The 15,349-nt window shown below is 41.2% G+C and overlaps 2 protein-coding genes across 7 annotated transcripts in view; one reads left to right on the top strand and one right to left on the bottom strand.

The window, feature by feature from the left end:
* The first annotated feature begins 4,651 nt into the window (after positions 1-4,651).
* slc19a1 (solute carrier family 19 member 1) lies at positions 4,652-12,718 on the top strand. Of its 2 annotated transcripts, XM_067259987.1 has the most exons (6): positions 4,652-5,259; positions 6,516-7,145; positions 7,460-7,637; positions 10,158-10,350; positions 10,490-10,631; positions 10,817-12,718. In XM_067259987.1, exons 1-6 carry the CDS (start codon positions 4,807-4,809, stop codon positions 11,018-11,020), a joined length of 1,800 nt encoding a protein of 599 aa, XP_067116088.1. In that variant the 5' UTR covers positions 4,652-4,806; the 3' UTR covers positions 11,021-12,718. The 2 variants fall into 2 exon arrangements, with proteins under 2 accessions (XP_067116088.1, XP_067116089.1); XM_067259988.1 differs by lacking the exon at positions 10,817-12,718 and having other exon boundaries at positions 10,497-10,586.
* A 204-nt stretch (positions 12,719-12,922) lies between these two features.
* The window catches only part of col18a1b (collagen type XVIII alpha 1 chain b), a 39,813-nt gene continuing 37,386 nt past the window's right edge, over positions 12,923-15,349 (bottom strand). For all 5 annotated transcript variants that reach the window (XM_067259985.1, XM_067259982.1, XM_067259983.1 and 2 more), the window contains one exon: positions 12,923-14,600. In XM_067259985.1, the coding sequence (XP_067116086.1) occupies positions 14,384-14,600 (217 nt within the window). In that variant the 3' untranslated portion in view covers positions 12,923-14,383. The remainder of the gene's footprint in view (positions 14,601-15,349) is intronic.

Below are 15,349 nucleotides of genomic sequence, written 5' to 3'. Positions count from 1 at the left end.
ATACAAACAATATTTTGAACATCCGTTTCCCCTCTAGCATACACAACACATCTTTTCGATGGAATGTTTGTGGCTGCTTTAGTAAGCTCCTGTGTGTGCGTGTGTGAGATTTTTGGGGTTAGCCCTGCAGAGTCTGTAACCCACCTGTGCTGTGTGATTATAAATATATTGTGCATGTAGGTCCTAATTCGGAAATGTTTAAATCAGGTTGATTATTCCACCTGATGTGTAACACCACTAGAGGATGAAGTGTGTGTATGCACATTTGTGTGTGTCTTACCAAATAAAGGTCCGGTAGACCTCCCCGCTCGTCTCCCCTTGGGCAGCAAAGAACCTTGTGTTACCCAACATTCTGGAACATTAGAGGAGGTTCCGCGTGTCCCTGCCTAAACCTCCAACAGAACACAACCGCGGGTAGGTACAAGCAAATTACACACTCTTCCATGATACGTTTAGAGACATCTGACTCATTTGTTCATCCACACATTTCAGTTTGTCTAAATAGAGCAAACCAATAACTAATTTCATAGAGAAAAAAATTGTGTTATTATCTTAAACTGTCAGAACAAAGATCTGATTATAGCAATCTTCTGGACAGTCTAAATGTTGCTTTTGTTAACCCTCGTGCTGCCTTCGGGTCACATGACCCAAAGGTTCATAACGAACCATCGTTGTGTTTACCCAATTTTACCCAATACAAAAACAAATAAAAATTATTTTCTTTTAACCTTCGCAATGTGGGGGGTCTGAGACAGCCCAACGGTTAAAAGAAAATGCTTCACTTTGTTTTTATATGCGGTAAAGTTGTCGCAATACGACGTGGGTCACAATGACTGATGGGTCAGAACGACCCGAAGATAACACAAGGGTTAAGAGTAAAATAAACCATGTGCTTAGATTTTTGGGTTTAACTCCTATCAGATAGCTCCCGATGTGGTGGGGACTGAAGAAGTGACTTGAGGTGAAGAAGAGTTTTAGGAAAAATTTGCTGAGATTACTGAGATGAATAAAGAAGTGGTTATTCTCACAGAGTATTACTCAGCATTCCTTCTTACACACACTACTGGATTAACTGGAAGACAAGCTGTAGGCCATAAAGTGGTCAACAAGGGGATGTTTTCAGTTCAACATGTCAGCAGTGCCCTCTACTGGTACCTGTGTTAAAATTCAATTCCATGTTATGACCTCCTTAACAGCGCCTCCTTGTGTCATTCTCTTGACTAAAGCCCTTTTGAATCTGTCTCACTGCCTATGGCAGGCTGTCCTTCCCAACCTAAACACATATTACAAAACACACACACACACACATATATATGTATATATATATATATATATATATATATATATATATATACATATATATATACACATATATATATATATATATATCTTATATCTTCTTCATATATATATATATCTTATATCTTGGTCACTACAATAGATTTAACCATGCTGCAGTCAGAAGGATCAGATCCGAATTAGACCAATTGCTGCTGAATCAACTAAGCTTCCAGTAAAACACTTTTTAACTTTTAGAAATTGTGCCTAGATAATGGAGGAATTATCTGCCATGCATATATTTAAGTCAGCGAAAATATACAGTGACTCAGCAATCATGAGCTTTGATGTGTACCAATAGCCTGGCTCTGCCCTCTTACGTACTTCGGCACAATTTGATTTTGCTTCTGTACTAGGTCTGGGATTTTGGTGTATTAGTCGGTTTTCAGAAAAAGAAAAGCTGTAGGTCCAATCAGCGAAGAGAGGGAGTGGCTGAGAACGATGACGTTGATGTCGTGCACTAGTTTAGTGATGGGCATTCCGGCTCTTTTGGCTCCCGAACGGCTCTTTAAAAAATACATGTTTAACTATGAGTTTGACTATGATAGTTGTGAAAACAATTTGAATTAAATTATTAAATCATACTCTATCTTAACCACAATGTCTTTAAAAATGCATCGATTTGTTATGGCTCTCCGAGTTTAGACTACTCGTCTAACTGAGTGTGAGTTGGCTCGGCCCTCCCTCATACAATAGGCCTATAATTGGTTGACACCGCGTATATGATTGACAGGAACAGAATGTGAGGATGATCGTGTGCGACTTTAGGCCTGCAAGTATTTTTTTGAGTAGCTATATATCAAGTATATTTTTATTAAATTATCATAAATTATTTTAAATACAATTAAAATTCATTATTTAATAATCATTACATTTGTATAGGCTATATTAATCGATATTCGAGCCAGCTCCCGACGTTCACCTACAGTCCTACACGAACGACCCAGTGATGGGCCATCATTACTAGTTTGAGTTGTAGTTCAGTAATGGCGACGGAGAAAGATGCGAGCGAAGCTATTCGGTCGGTTGTGGCAACGCTGCCGAATATCCATAAGTTAAAGCCGGAGCAAGAACAATCCTTGCTGAGTTTTGTTGGTGGCCATGATGTTGTGGCCCTCCTCCCCACGGGGTTCGGGAAAAGTTAGATTTTCCAGCTATGGCAGCTAGCTCCGTTACAGTAGTGGTGAAGGAGTTGGCTAAGGCGAACGCTAGCGATTGGTTATGGCAGATCAGAGTGGCTCTGGGCAGATGCAATAGTTTTAAACTTCAACAGTACCCGCCTTCAAGAAAGTTAACGCTTGTCAATGGAGCGATCCCAGACCTATGTCCCAGACCCTCTGTACAAATGAAATGTACGAGGGTCTGGACCAGGCTAGTGTACCAAGGCCTGTACCCTGAAACCTGAGGTGAAGTTGTGCGTAAGGTACACAGTAGTTACCGTATACCTCCGCGGAAAATAATTTACCGTGAGACAAGCATTGTGATTTGTTCTGTAAATAGTGAGAGATATCAATCTAATTAAAGTTAGCCAGCACCCCTTGTTCAAAAACGGTTAATTCCCAGTCATTCATTGTAATGTCAATTCATTTTTTACAGCAGAGCAATGACCTTTAACCAAACGTTGACAACTGGTTGATAAAACTTGAGAGCTCAGTTGAGTAATATCACGATTGAAGTGCACTGGTTAACCTGACAAGCAATTCGATCTTTGATTTGCATAGTCATGAGTCAGCACACAAACGAATCCAACTTTTGGTATTTGCCATAAGTGTCAGTCTATCACAGTAGTTCTCAACTGTTCTAACCTCAGAACCCACATTTTATTTGGTCATTAATGTGGTGTGATCTATATTAGAGTTCCGGTAGTGAATAAAGTTAAGCCATGTGAATCTACCCTGCTGCGTATGTATTCTATATCTTAAGAACCCAACACGACAATTAAGTCACGCCCCAAAAATATTTAATTTCAGATCCATTATAAATTATTTCACAAAACAGTGCAATAATTATTTGTGTTCTAGAATGCGGTCGGCTCGGTATGTAGCCTACGCACATTTCAAGATAAAAGGTTCGGTAACTTATAAAAAGAAAAGTTTGACTTTGACGGAGCCGAAGCATCCGCCGCGACCCTCTCCATACCAGCTCGGGACTCACTTTAGGGTCGGGACCCACCAGTTAAGAAACACGGGTCTGGGATATATATTTTTACTTTCCTGAGAGGTGTCTTGTTACCTTCCTCCACATTACCTTTTGAACTAAGCTCAACTCCCACAAACATCGTCTGTGAAAAATGACGGCCACGCCTACTGCACGAATCTATTCTACACACATGTCAGAAATAATCTGTACAGAATGAAAGGTAAGGAAGAATTTATAGAAACAACTCTTTAGCCAGCTGGCTGTATAGCTCACTACTTTAGTTGTTATATGTCCTGTACCGAATTGCAACCATTGTAGTTTGTTGCAGCGTGCTGTGTGAGTAATAAACTAGCTAGCTAGTTGGCTAGCTATCTAGCCATAGACTAACATATCTAGCATAGCTAACATTAGCAACTAATGTATTGTCTACGTTATCATTTCATCCATTTAGTTTAACGGAGCTGGCATCTTTGCTTTGACTTACGATATGACCTGCATATTAAGCTGGCTTGCTAAAATGTAATACATCTAGTAACTTTGAATAAAAAATATAGCACTACATGTACTAAACTAAACTGCACGTGTAGCTATTGCCTGCATTGGCAGACACAAAGCATGTCAAGGATTGACCGTGGATATTGGCTTGCTATAGAGTCACTGGTTTGCTGCCGGATTGCAATAAATCTAAACACTTTTGAGCAACTAGCTAGCTACGGGTTCTGGTTCCTTTGCTCAAAAGTGTTTGATTTATTACAATGTGGCAGCAAACCAGTGGCCCATACACGTAAACAGACGCAGGAGGAGTAAGCCCTGACCATAGAGCAATAGGTTTATGTTACAAAACACAGTTGTTTACAACCAATAATGTATTATCTAACCTCAGGGTATGTTAGCTAATTAACTATTTGGGTTCTCACGGATTGGGATAGGTTTATCTACCTCTATACAGCATAACAATATAGTAGGCAGTGTTTTTTTTTAACTTAGATGTACAGCTAGAAAAGGATTGACTAGATATTTGCAAACTTTGTTTTTCAGGGTCAAAATAACCGCAGATTCAGCTGTCAGCTACTGTCATTCAATCATTGTCAATTTCACAGAATGAAGCAAACGTTGTCATTGTCTCTTGTGTGGACTGTACATGCAGAAGGACTGCATGTAGAATTTTAACTTCATTCATTTCATTGTCAAACACCCTCACTCGTGTTTCCATGTAATGTTTAACACCAGATTGAAACAATGAGGAAAACACGGACAGAGAGATAAGGGCAGAGCAAGCTGGCTCACTAACTGCCAGAGGTCTTCTGATTTTGAGGACTTTTTAGCTGCATGCGTAGTCACAGCTATTCACTCCTCATTTTACCACCTCATGTATGGAATATCGACTCCTCTTCACATTGTTCAAAAGATATACAGATGGTCGTTGCACACGAGCAGATAATCCCACTTGATCCGAAAGTCAATATATACACCTACACAGACACAATGGTGGACAACGATTCTCTAGCTGGTGGTGACCAGGTTCAGGGCGATGAACAGGAGGAAGAGGATGCCAAGCAAGAACTGAAGGAGCCCGTCACTGGAAGTCAGGAGAGGGGGCATCCAGATGTGGCTTCCCCCGTGACTGAGCCCCTCTCCACCCAGTCTGGCACAAAGGCTGGCACACTACAGTTGTCTGTGTTGTTCCTGTGTTTCTACGGCTTTATGGTGCAGCTGAAGCCTGGAGAGCCCTTCATTACTCCTTACCTGCTGAGTTCTGAGAAGAACTTCACCATGCAGCAGGTCAGTGGGCACGCTTGTGTGTGTGTTTTGTGCGTTGTCGTATACTCAATGTTTCTGGTGACCGTAAACTTTCAGAAATGTTGAGGTCAATATTTTGGGATGGCCATATCTAGTTAATTCCACAGTCTTTGGGACATTTGCAAAATGGGGGTAGTATGAGGGGATTGTTGAATGACAGTACATTTTCATTACACACCCACTTTTTTACACATACAGCACACACTTTGTAATGACACGTACTATCCCCAAACCTTAATCAACACCCCACCAACCAAAATGTATGATTCTCTGTTTTCTTCCACTGTACTGCTGCAACACACTCTTTTGGTTGATTGCAATGGGGCAGAGGTTACCTTCCTGAGGCAGGACAAAGTTCACATTCCTGCTAACTGGGTCAGTGTTGGGCTAATCGGATTGGTTAGTGTAGACTACTGGACTCAGTAGGATCCAAATGACCCTAACGGCCTGAAATATGCAGAATCATGTGACACTGGGGTGGGCGTTAAATTGCAGTGTTGTTTAGCAGAATATAAGCCAGGGCTTCAGACTAACTTTTCCACTGGTAGCTCTGGTGCTACCAACTTTCTCAGTTGATTGCACCAGAACCGGATTTGGTTCATGCCTTTGTTTTGGTACAACATGGTATTAATCAATGACCGTGCAAATTGATGCGTAGCTGCCTCATTTGCATACCCTAGTTTTGCATAGATGTAAGGATTAACTATGGCGCCAGATTTATGTCAAAAGTCAAGAGCGCAATATAAATGTTCAGGGTGAGCAAATATTATTATTCCACAGGCACACATTAACTGTAACTTGTTCAAATATATATATTTCTGCTTGGAGAGCTCTCACAGACTAACTCTACCCACTCATTAGAGCTTGTTTGGCACTGTTGTTGTCTGCTCTCACAAGTGAATATGACTAGACAAAGTACAGACGGAACCAAAAGAGGCACTGGCCCTCTTATGATTGGTCACTTGCAATGCCACTCAACACTTTCGAGCAACAGAAATCAGATGCCATAATCATGCACTCTCACAAATACTCTCAAAACACTCAAATGTGGTCGTAGTCTGGAGCCTTGAGGTTAGGGATTAGTTGAAACTCTTCCCCTAGGACCCACAACAGGAAAGTTTGCCAAGTCTCCCTTTCATCTAACAACAACATATTTTCACATTCCACCATGTGACTGTGTCTCCCATGCACACCATCTCATTACCCCCCTCCCCATTGTCCTTTCAACGCTGCTCCAGGTGACCAATGAGATCACCCCACTGTTGTCCTACTCGTACATGGTGGTTCTGGTCCCTGTGTTCCTCCTGACCGACTATCTTCGCTACAAGCCCGTCCTGATCCTCCAGAGCCTCAGCCATGTCTCCATCTGGCTCCTCCTCCTCCTGGGCTCCTCGCTGCTGGAGATGCAGCTCATGGAGTTCTTCTATGGCATCACAATGGCCGCTCGCGTGGCATACTCCTCTTATATCTTCTCCCTGGTCACCCCGGAGCTGTACCAGCGGGTGGCCAGCTTCTCCCGCTCCTCCGTGCTAATGGGGGTGTTCACCAGCTCTGTGCTGGGCCAAATGTGCTTCTCCCTCGGGGAGGTGTCCTACTCTACCCTCAGCCAGGTCTCTCTGGGCTTCGTCAGCTTCGGCCTGGTCCTCTCCATCTGCCTCCCCTGGCCAAAGAGGTCCATGTTCTTCAACCGAGCCCACCGCAAGGCCCAGCGAGAGCAGGCTGAGGCCACCCAGGCAGAGCTGGCTAAGATGAAGCTGGATGGAGGAACAGGAGAGACGGGGACTGCAGCCCCTGAGGGACCCACCGCTCCTAACAGCAGAGATTCCACCTCATGGAAGGATTCTGTGTTCATCCAGATGCTGAAAGAGGCAAATACAGAAAACATTTTTTTTTGCTTTTTTTGTATATGTATACGTTAGTGGTTCTCAACCCCTGGTCCTCAGGGCCCTTCCCTGCATGTTTTAGAAGTTTTCCTGCTCCAACACACCTGATTTAAATGAATGGGTCGTTATCAGGCTTCTGTTGAGCTTCATAACGACCATTCATTTGAATCAGGTGTGTTGGAGCAGGGAAACCACTAAAACATGCAGGCCAGGTGGTCCCAGAGGACCTGGGTTGAGAACCACTGATATACATATTAGACTTATTTGAACCTTGACTAGACAATGTGTGGTTCTTGCAGGTGAGAAACCTGGTGCGGAGGCCCAGTCTGAGGCTGTGGAGTCTGTGGTGGGTGTTCAACTCCACTGGATACTACCTGGTCATCTTTTATGTCCACATCCTGTGGAACAAGGTCTACCCCGCCACCGAAAACAAGAATGTGTACAACGGAGGAGTGGAGGCTGCATCCACACTCCTGGGTAAGGAACAAATGAATAAACAAATAGAAAATCTAATTAAAGAATTAATGCAATTCAGGATGCACTTGGCCAAAACCAAAAATTACTTAATATTTTTTTTTTTGTTGTATAATTGTATTAATATAATACTTTTTAATCAGCTCCATTCCCCCTCATCTTGAACAAACACTTGTTGGGTGTGCTCAAGCCTTCGGCGATAGCACAACCTTTGTTCTCTCACATATATATTATTATTTTTTTATTTTTGCCCCCCTAAAACTCAGTCAATATTTGGCCTACATAGACAACGTAGGTGTCAAAAGTTTCGTCTTGGTAGCGATTGAGTTGCTTCTATTGGAATTTACGTTCCGTTGCATGGTTTAGGCTTAAGTTAAGTTTTTGTGGCGAAAAGTGAAGCTAACGGTGGCTAATTTGCTAGCCACAGTCACTGACGTTACTAACGTCACTGCGTCACTAACGTCACGAAAACACGCGTGACTACCTTTGGCAGAACATTCGTTTCGCATCTATTTTAACTTGGGGGATAGCTAGGCTAACTATAGCTTTACTGCAAGGCAGCTGCAGAAACGCCACAAGAAAAGAGGCCAAGGTGATAACTATTTACTCATTTTACTTTGTGATATGACACACAATTGTGATGTGTAATGTACAATATAAGCTGATATTATTAAGGAAGTACATCTACTTTCGGAAACAGTAGTCTACTATTTCACTGAAGTATTAGCATCATGACATTAGCCTGTGTTGCCCGGGCAACACATACTACAGTGGTCTATGATGTAGCGTTATCTGTTTTCAATCGTTAAAATAAACATTCCTCACATATACATTTTCGTTGTAGGATTTATTCTGACATTAGAAAACGATTTGTTGGTGAAATTACCATTACCTGTGGTTTCAAACCAGTGTAGCTCACTGCAACGCTGTAGCTTACGCGAGACACACTACAAAAACATCTACACTACACAGCTGTTTAGGAAGTCAAACAGCGACAGAACATGTTCGGCACTCCCCTTACTTAAATCAAAAGTCTATCTAACTACTAACCTGAACTTCATTGCCACAGCCTAAACGTTGTCAATCTGTTCATGAAAATAATTAATTTCAGCTTAAACCGTACAACGGAACGTTAAATCCAATTCAACCAACGCAATCGCTACCAAGACAAACACAGCAGTAGTCTAGTACTGTACAGTAGTAGTACAATTTACCGGGGCAGATTCTCCACACAGGGCTATATCGCATTTTGCGTTGTTACTGACAATGATCGCTACCAGTGAACTTTTTATGAATGAGCGATTTTCCACTAAATAAATGTCAAGCTTATTTACGTTTTGGGGGGCATATTTTCAGTTAGCAGATGGTACTGTTTGAATCGCGATTCCATCTTCTACTACCGGGTAACGTCGTAGAATAATCTTCAAAGGGGGTTCTTTATTAATGAATGAATGCAATGAGTAGGCTAAATGCCTGAAAATATGACGTTTAAGTCATAGAGATTAGGTCAATTTTTACACCGGTCTGCCAAATGTATTTGTTTTGATTCAACGTTGAGGCTGCCTCTTGCAGGGGAAATGAGAAGACATCTATTTCATTCTATACTTCACTCGTATTTTCAGTTGTAAATGAGCAGCAAAAAAAAAAATGCTTTTAAATCTATTTAATCTTTATAAATAATAAGTATGCATTTTTATATAAAATATACAGAAATATCAGTTGTAAAAATGTCATTCAAAAACGGACCCCTGTGCAACCGACGCAAGCAAGCACACCCTACAATTTCCCCAGAAATTGTACCCTCTCTAGTTCAAATTTGATGTCCTTGTCAGAAACTTTGTATTTCCAAAGTACTTGCACACTGCTGACATGATGGCCCTTGTTGTAAATTAAAATGTAAGAAAAATGTTATATATAAAAATGTGAGTTGAAAATTTACAAATCAAAGGGTGTGCAACATGTCATTGTTCTTGGGTTAGTTAGAACCGGTTTTAGGAGTAATGGATTATTAAGCTATCAACATTTTAATAAAATAACTAATAGGGAATATCTGTCTAATATCCAACCTGCAACCAACTTGACTTTGGTCCTGTGATAATGGCTAGATCAAACAAGTGAAATCTGAGCACTTAGGGCTGGCATATTTTCAACCTCTTTTGCAAATTGCAAAAATGTAATTTTCGGCCGACATTTCTGTGCATCCCTAATTATACTCTAGATGTGTGTTTGTATCAGTGAAGAGTTTTTTTTTATAGGATTGCTTTACTGGCCATTGTTCCAGTCACATATCTGAGTAGTGTTGGAGCAAACTCTTCAAAAGTAGTGTGTGAAAATGTTATGTAAGAAGTCAGTCTCTTATCTATACTGAGTTGGCAATTCAGGTGTCAACAGTCTTCCTCTTGGAACAGCTGTTCATACCTCACCTTTTTCTCTCAAGGAATCATGTGATGCTGCAGAGCAAATCCTGGCCACACAACCCACACTTTTCCCAGTGCTTACCAGCCCCTCCCCCTTCTTATCTAGGTGCAATAGCATCGTTTGCGGCAGGATTTGTGAAGATCCGCTGGACGGTGTGGTCCGAGCTGGTGATTGGTGTGATCACGGCGCTCCAGGCTGGCCTGCTGCTTCTCATGGGGACCACAGACAACATCTGGGTCTGCTATGTGGCCTACTCCCTCTTCAGGGGGTTCTACCAGTTCCTGGTACCCATCGCCATGTACGTCTGTGATTAGAGTCCGGTAGAGAAAAAACTGTTTCTCGGGAGAATCAAACAAAACGGATTGATAATTGGACGCGTACAACACACTTTTAACTTGCTTACAATCTCCTGTCTATCCATTTCCATCTCTGGGTAGTTTCCAGATCGCCTCGTCCATGACGAAGGAGCTGTGTGCTCTTGTGTTCGGCATTAACACGTTCATGGGCACCATCCTTAAGTCCATCATCACCCTCATAGTGGCAGACAAGAGCGGCCTGGGCCTACCAGTGCACTCTCAGGTAGGAGCAGGGTAACCACAGAAATGCACACAAACTCATAAAGATACGGACAAATGTGCATTTATAATTGCAGGATAAAGCACTCACACATATTTGCATAGTTGTAAACTAAACATTCAAGTAAGATCATAGGCTTGTCATGTGCATTGCATTGTTGTCGTTAATATTGATGTTGTTTATTCCAGTTCCTGCTTTACTTCTGCTATTTCGCTCTTCTGACCGTCATCTACTTATCCTGCGCTGCCTGGGTCATCTTTAGACACTACAGGAGCCAATCAGGAAGAGAGGAAGGGACCACAGACCAGGCCACACCCACTGAACTCAGCCCTGTGGTAATGGACCAATCAGAGGCAGAGCCTCTCTCTAATGGGAAGAATGGGGATGTCTGAGAAAATCTCAACAGGAAACGGTCCTCACAATATACTGTTATCCATTTCCTGCTCCTATAAACACCTGGGGGTGGGGAGAACGTTCTCCTCAGAGGATGAAAGACCGTGGAAAACACTGGAGGTCGGCAGTCATTTAGGATGTTTTGAGAAAGTGAATCCCATGTAAAAGAAAAGACCAACAAAAGAGTTACATGAACTGTTGAGGAATTCTCATCTGTCTGTATAGTAATCATTAGTGCCTTGGACCTGTTCAAGTGTTCACACTGCAAACCTTATGAAATTGATCGGAAAATATGTAATGTCACTGCTTAGTCTTTCACTAGTGAGTGATTTTTTTTTTAAATTAATGCAATCCAAGTATTAATGCAATCCAAGTATTTTGTTCTTTTGGAATTGACAATTTTTCAAATCACTGGTTTACAGGGACCAATCTGAAACAGTCAGTGAAGTTGGTCTGACATTATGTCTGGATTCATTCTCCCGGGAGATTTATTTTATTCATATTTGCCTGTTTTTGCATCGTAAAAATGAACATGATGTACTAAACCTGTACTACTGTTGTACAGGCTACTTAAATGTTGATAATGCTGTACATCGTGTTATCACGATGTCGCTCTTCAGTAGTGTGTGCCCCTTCACTCTTCCCCTCACTGGCTTCTGTCTCAGGTGCTTACACATTACATGGCCCCAGGGGCTAGGTTTTAACTGAGAGAGTTTAACCAATGAATGTTGGTTTATAGCTTACAATGAGCTTTCTCATTAAAGGTTCATGATTGCTATGTGATCAATAGATTTTGCTTATGACAAAGCATGATGCCACATAGGCTTTGATGATTGGGCTGCTGAATCTCCCTGAGATGTTGATTGAGTTTACACTCCGTCATTCTGTTCATCCTGATCCATTAACGGTCCTGACGTTTCTAATCAAGTACTTCAACAGTAGTTGAAGCCTATTTTCCATAGTGAATACAAGTACAGTCTAACATTAAGTATATTTTTTTTTCAACAGTGTTCTTCATAGTCAAGTTACTGGAGTACAAAACACAATGGCTTATGTTGCTGTGAAATTCAGATTCATTGTTCTTTGTACTGTTCTCCTGGTGGGTTCACAGGAGAGAAATTGTTTTGAAGGAGCATGGATAGATGGCTGCTTCAGCATTTGTGAACACAGTCCTGTGATCCAAAGGAATGGCCTAGCTGGACCCATATTAACCATTTTAATAGGAAATTGTTTGATCTATTTTATCAGTTCATATCATATCATAGTTTTAGCAATTGAATTCAAGTAGATATGACGATTTGACAACATTCTCACACCAAAACTATACTTTCCTCTGGTGTCAAATGCATGCTGTAACTGCAACTTTTGAGTGAATGATATTTCAAATGGAGCCCCTACTAACCATAGGAATATATGCACTTAGGTTATGGAGTAGAAATACATTTTGGACATGGTTTCAATGTTTTCTTAAATAATTTTAAAATATCCATGGCCTATTATTATGGAAAGTTACTATTATGTATGAAAGTTTATATCTTTTTTTCTTTAAACACATTGATGTATGAGATATTTTTACTTTGCAGAATTAACATGTTTAGATACTGTGAAAATATTTGTTGCTGTACAATTTACACTGAATACCTTTGAGTACATTGCAGAAATATAGTTTTGATTCACAAATAAATCAGTTGAATTGAAGTTTGAGAATTTGTTAATTCTGTCTCATACATTTATACAGAAAAAAACGAACAAACAATGAAGCTCTCAGTGAATGGATCATCAACCACCAATCTATTCACACTGTCTGTCTGAGCATATCCAATGTCATGTCTGTGTGTTTTTGTACCTCAAAAAGGCTCATGAACTTGTGGTAAAAAAGAACTGGACATCATTACAGAGAGTAATTAAAACAAACGTTTACACTGTAGCTTTATCTGCCATTTTGTATGATACGGTTTAACTACAGAGCATTTAAGACAAACATTATGAATCTCTTACAAGTAATTCAATTTTACTGGACAATACTATGAAGACAAAAAATACTAATTCTTGAGAATGCGTTTTATGATGGTTGACATTTAAAGTGTTCTTATGTCTCTATGGAGGCTGCTTTATTCATGGTTTCTATTCAAGCATGGTGATTAAAACTACTTTTGTGTCAATCAAAAATAAATATTCCATTGTTATTATCACAACATTATTGGAAATATCCATTTCCCTTGAATGTCCAGTAGCAAAATACAATAGTAAAATACATATAAGACAAGGTTAAGAACAGTGCTAAAATTGGTTAAATGTACAGATTACAAGACAATGATAAAAAAAATTACAACAGTGGATAATGAACGAAACAGTTAATATACAATACTGCAATGTTTAGCTTGGCTGGAATGGAAATACAGTTATGTGCCTAAATGACTGTGGAATGAAATTGGTCAGTTCTGTGTTTCAAAGGCCAGACTGGCTTGTTGATGAGACATTGCTCAAGAAAACATCTAACTTAAAACTCTTCTAACTTAAAATTAACTGAGAAGCTTTTAAACCAACTCTTTATAAAGTTTCAATTTCAAATATGTTTTCTTATGTTACTCATCTGGGGCATTTAAGATGGAATGCATCTGGTGGTTTAGATCTGTCTGTCGTTTTGATTGTATGCGTTTCTGTGTATTTGCTCCTTTGACTGAAGGAGTTTGCATGGGTGTTTATGTGTCTGTACTTGCATGCCTGTGTGTTTGTGTTCAGACTGTTTGGTCAGCTGTAGTGAGTGAGCCAAGAGAGAGGACAAGACCAAATCCAGATGGTTAAGAGGTCAATCCCCATCTGCTTCTTTCTTATCCAGACCCAGAATGACCAAGCAAGAGGTGATGGGTTCACATGACCCAGTTTGGCCAGCTGGGGGACATAATGTGATATATTTCACGTCATCAACTCAGTGTTGGGCACTTACTGGGTCCTGGGTTGGATCCTGGTCACTGATTCACTGGTAACCTAGTCTGTAGCTAAAACAGCTACAGCTGGAGGATGAATGTGAGTAAGTGTACAGTACAGTACATGGAAGTGGAGGTGAATACTGTAAGAAACTATTGCTCTATTTACAAAGCACCATATACTGAGTGTTAATGTGTGTGTACATGTATTTTAGCCCTTGACATGTCAATGGAGTAACTATTTCTAATTGTCAGTGCACGTGCAGTATGTACACATGCCTCTGCGTGTGTGGCGGTGTGTGCATGCACACCTGCCTCTCTTTGTGTGTGTGTATATATTTCCTGGCTCGCTGTGAGTGAGTGTGTATGTGTGTGTGTGTGGTGGAGTGTGTGCGCGTGCATGTGTGGTGGAGTGCGTGCGCGTGTGTTCCAGGCCTATCTCTTGGAGGGCCCGGTGTAGCTATTCTCAATGCAGAGCACGGCATAGGAGCTGGCGCAGCTGCTGGGGCTCTGCTGGAGAAGATGGCCGCCGTCCCTCAGCGAGGAGGACATACCCGTCAGAGCCTGCTCGCCCACGCGCCAAGCCTCGCAGTAGTTGTCCACCTGGTGGCGACCCCCGCTGGTCGAGCCGTGCCACAGCATCTTCTCAGGCCTAGCGGAGAAGGAGATGACGATCGGGCTGTTTTGTTAACACTGTCACATTAGCAAAAGAAATGTCGTAAAAATAAAACGTCGACAAATGATAGTATGCTATCTATCAGAACTATAACGTAAGAGCAAGCGTCTTGTTAGTGTGTGCATTATATTTCCTGCTTTACTTTGATATTCTAACCCCTCCTGTTGTTTCAGTTCCTGCCCTTGTGCTTCTCCTGCGCCCAATTACCTGCTCCTGGGGTTAAATGTATCAAACTCTGTGTGAATTCATCTCACGCCAAATGTTCCTTTCCCTAAATCGGAAACTCTGTGTAGAAACACCTGTACACATGTTTCTGCACCCATTTTCATGCGTACGCACATGAAACATTTGGCCCCTGGTCTTTGTCTCTGATATCCCGACTCACAGATACTCTCTGTGCTTCTTACTCGTCAGATTCTCTTTGTTCTCCGAGTGAGTATTGTTTCCAGCAATTCTTCTAGTGTTTAATCATACGCTTTTTGACTTTGCTTTTTTTTGGGGGGGGGATTGTTGACTTCACCTACTCTCGCCTCGTCTCCTGTGTCTGTCTCTGCATTTGAGTCTCTGTTCTGCCTGGGATCGTTACACACACTTAAAATGATTACCTGAAAATGATTAACAAACTAAAAACAACTACACATAAGCTGATATATATTTGTTCCGGTTTTCAGCCATTCAGGGACAGTCAGGGTTCTAAGGAGAACTCCTCAGATTTGGTATTTAGA

This window comes from Osmerus mordax, chromosome 22 (assembly GCF_038355195.1).
Source record: "Osmerus mordax isolate fOsmMor3 chromosome 22, fOsmMor3.pri, whole genome shotgun sequence".
Lineage (NCBI taxonomy): Eukaryota > Metazoa > Chordata > Actinopteri > Osmeriformes > Osmeridae > Osmerus > Osmerus mordax.
The sequence above is the reverse complement of the archived record's forward strand: the minus strand, read 5'-3'. Positions and strand labels throughout refer to the sequence as shown.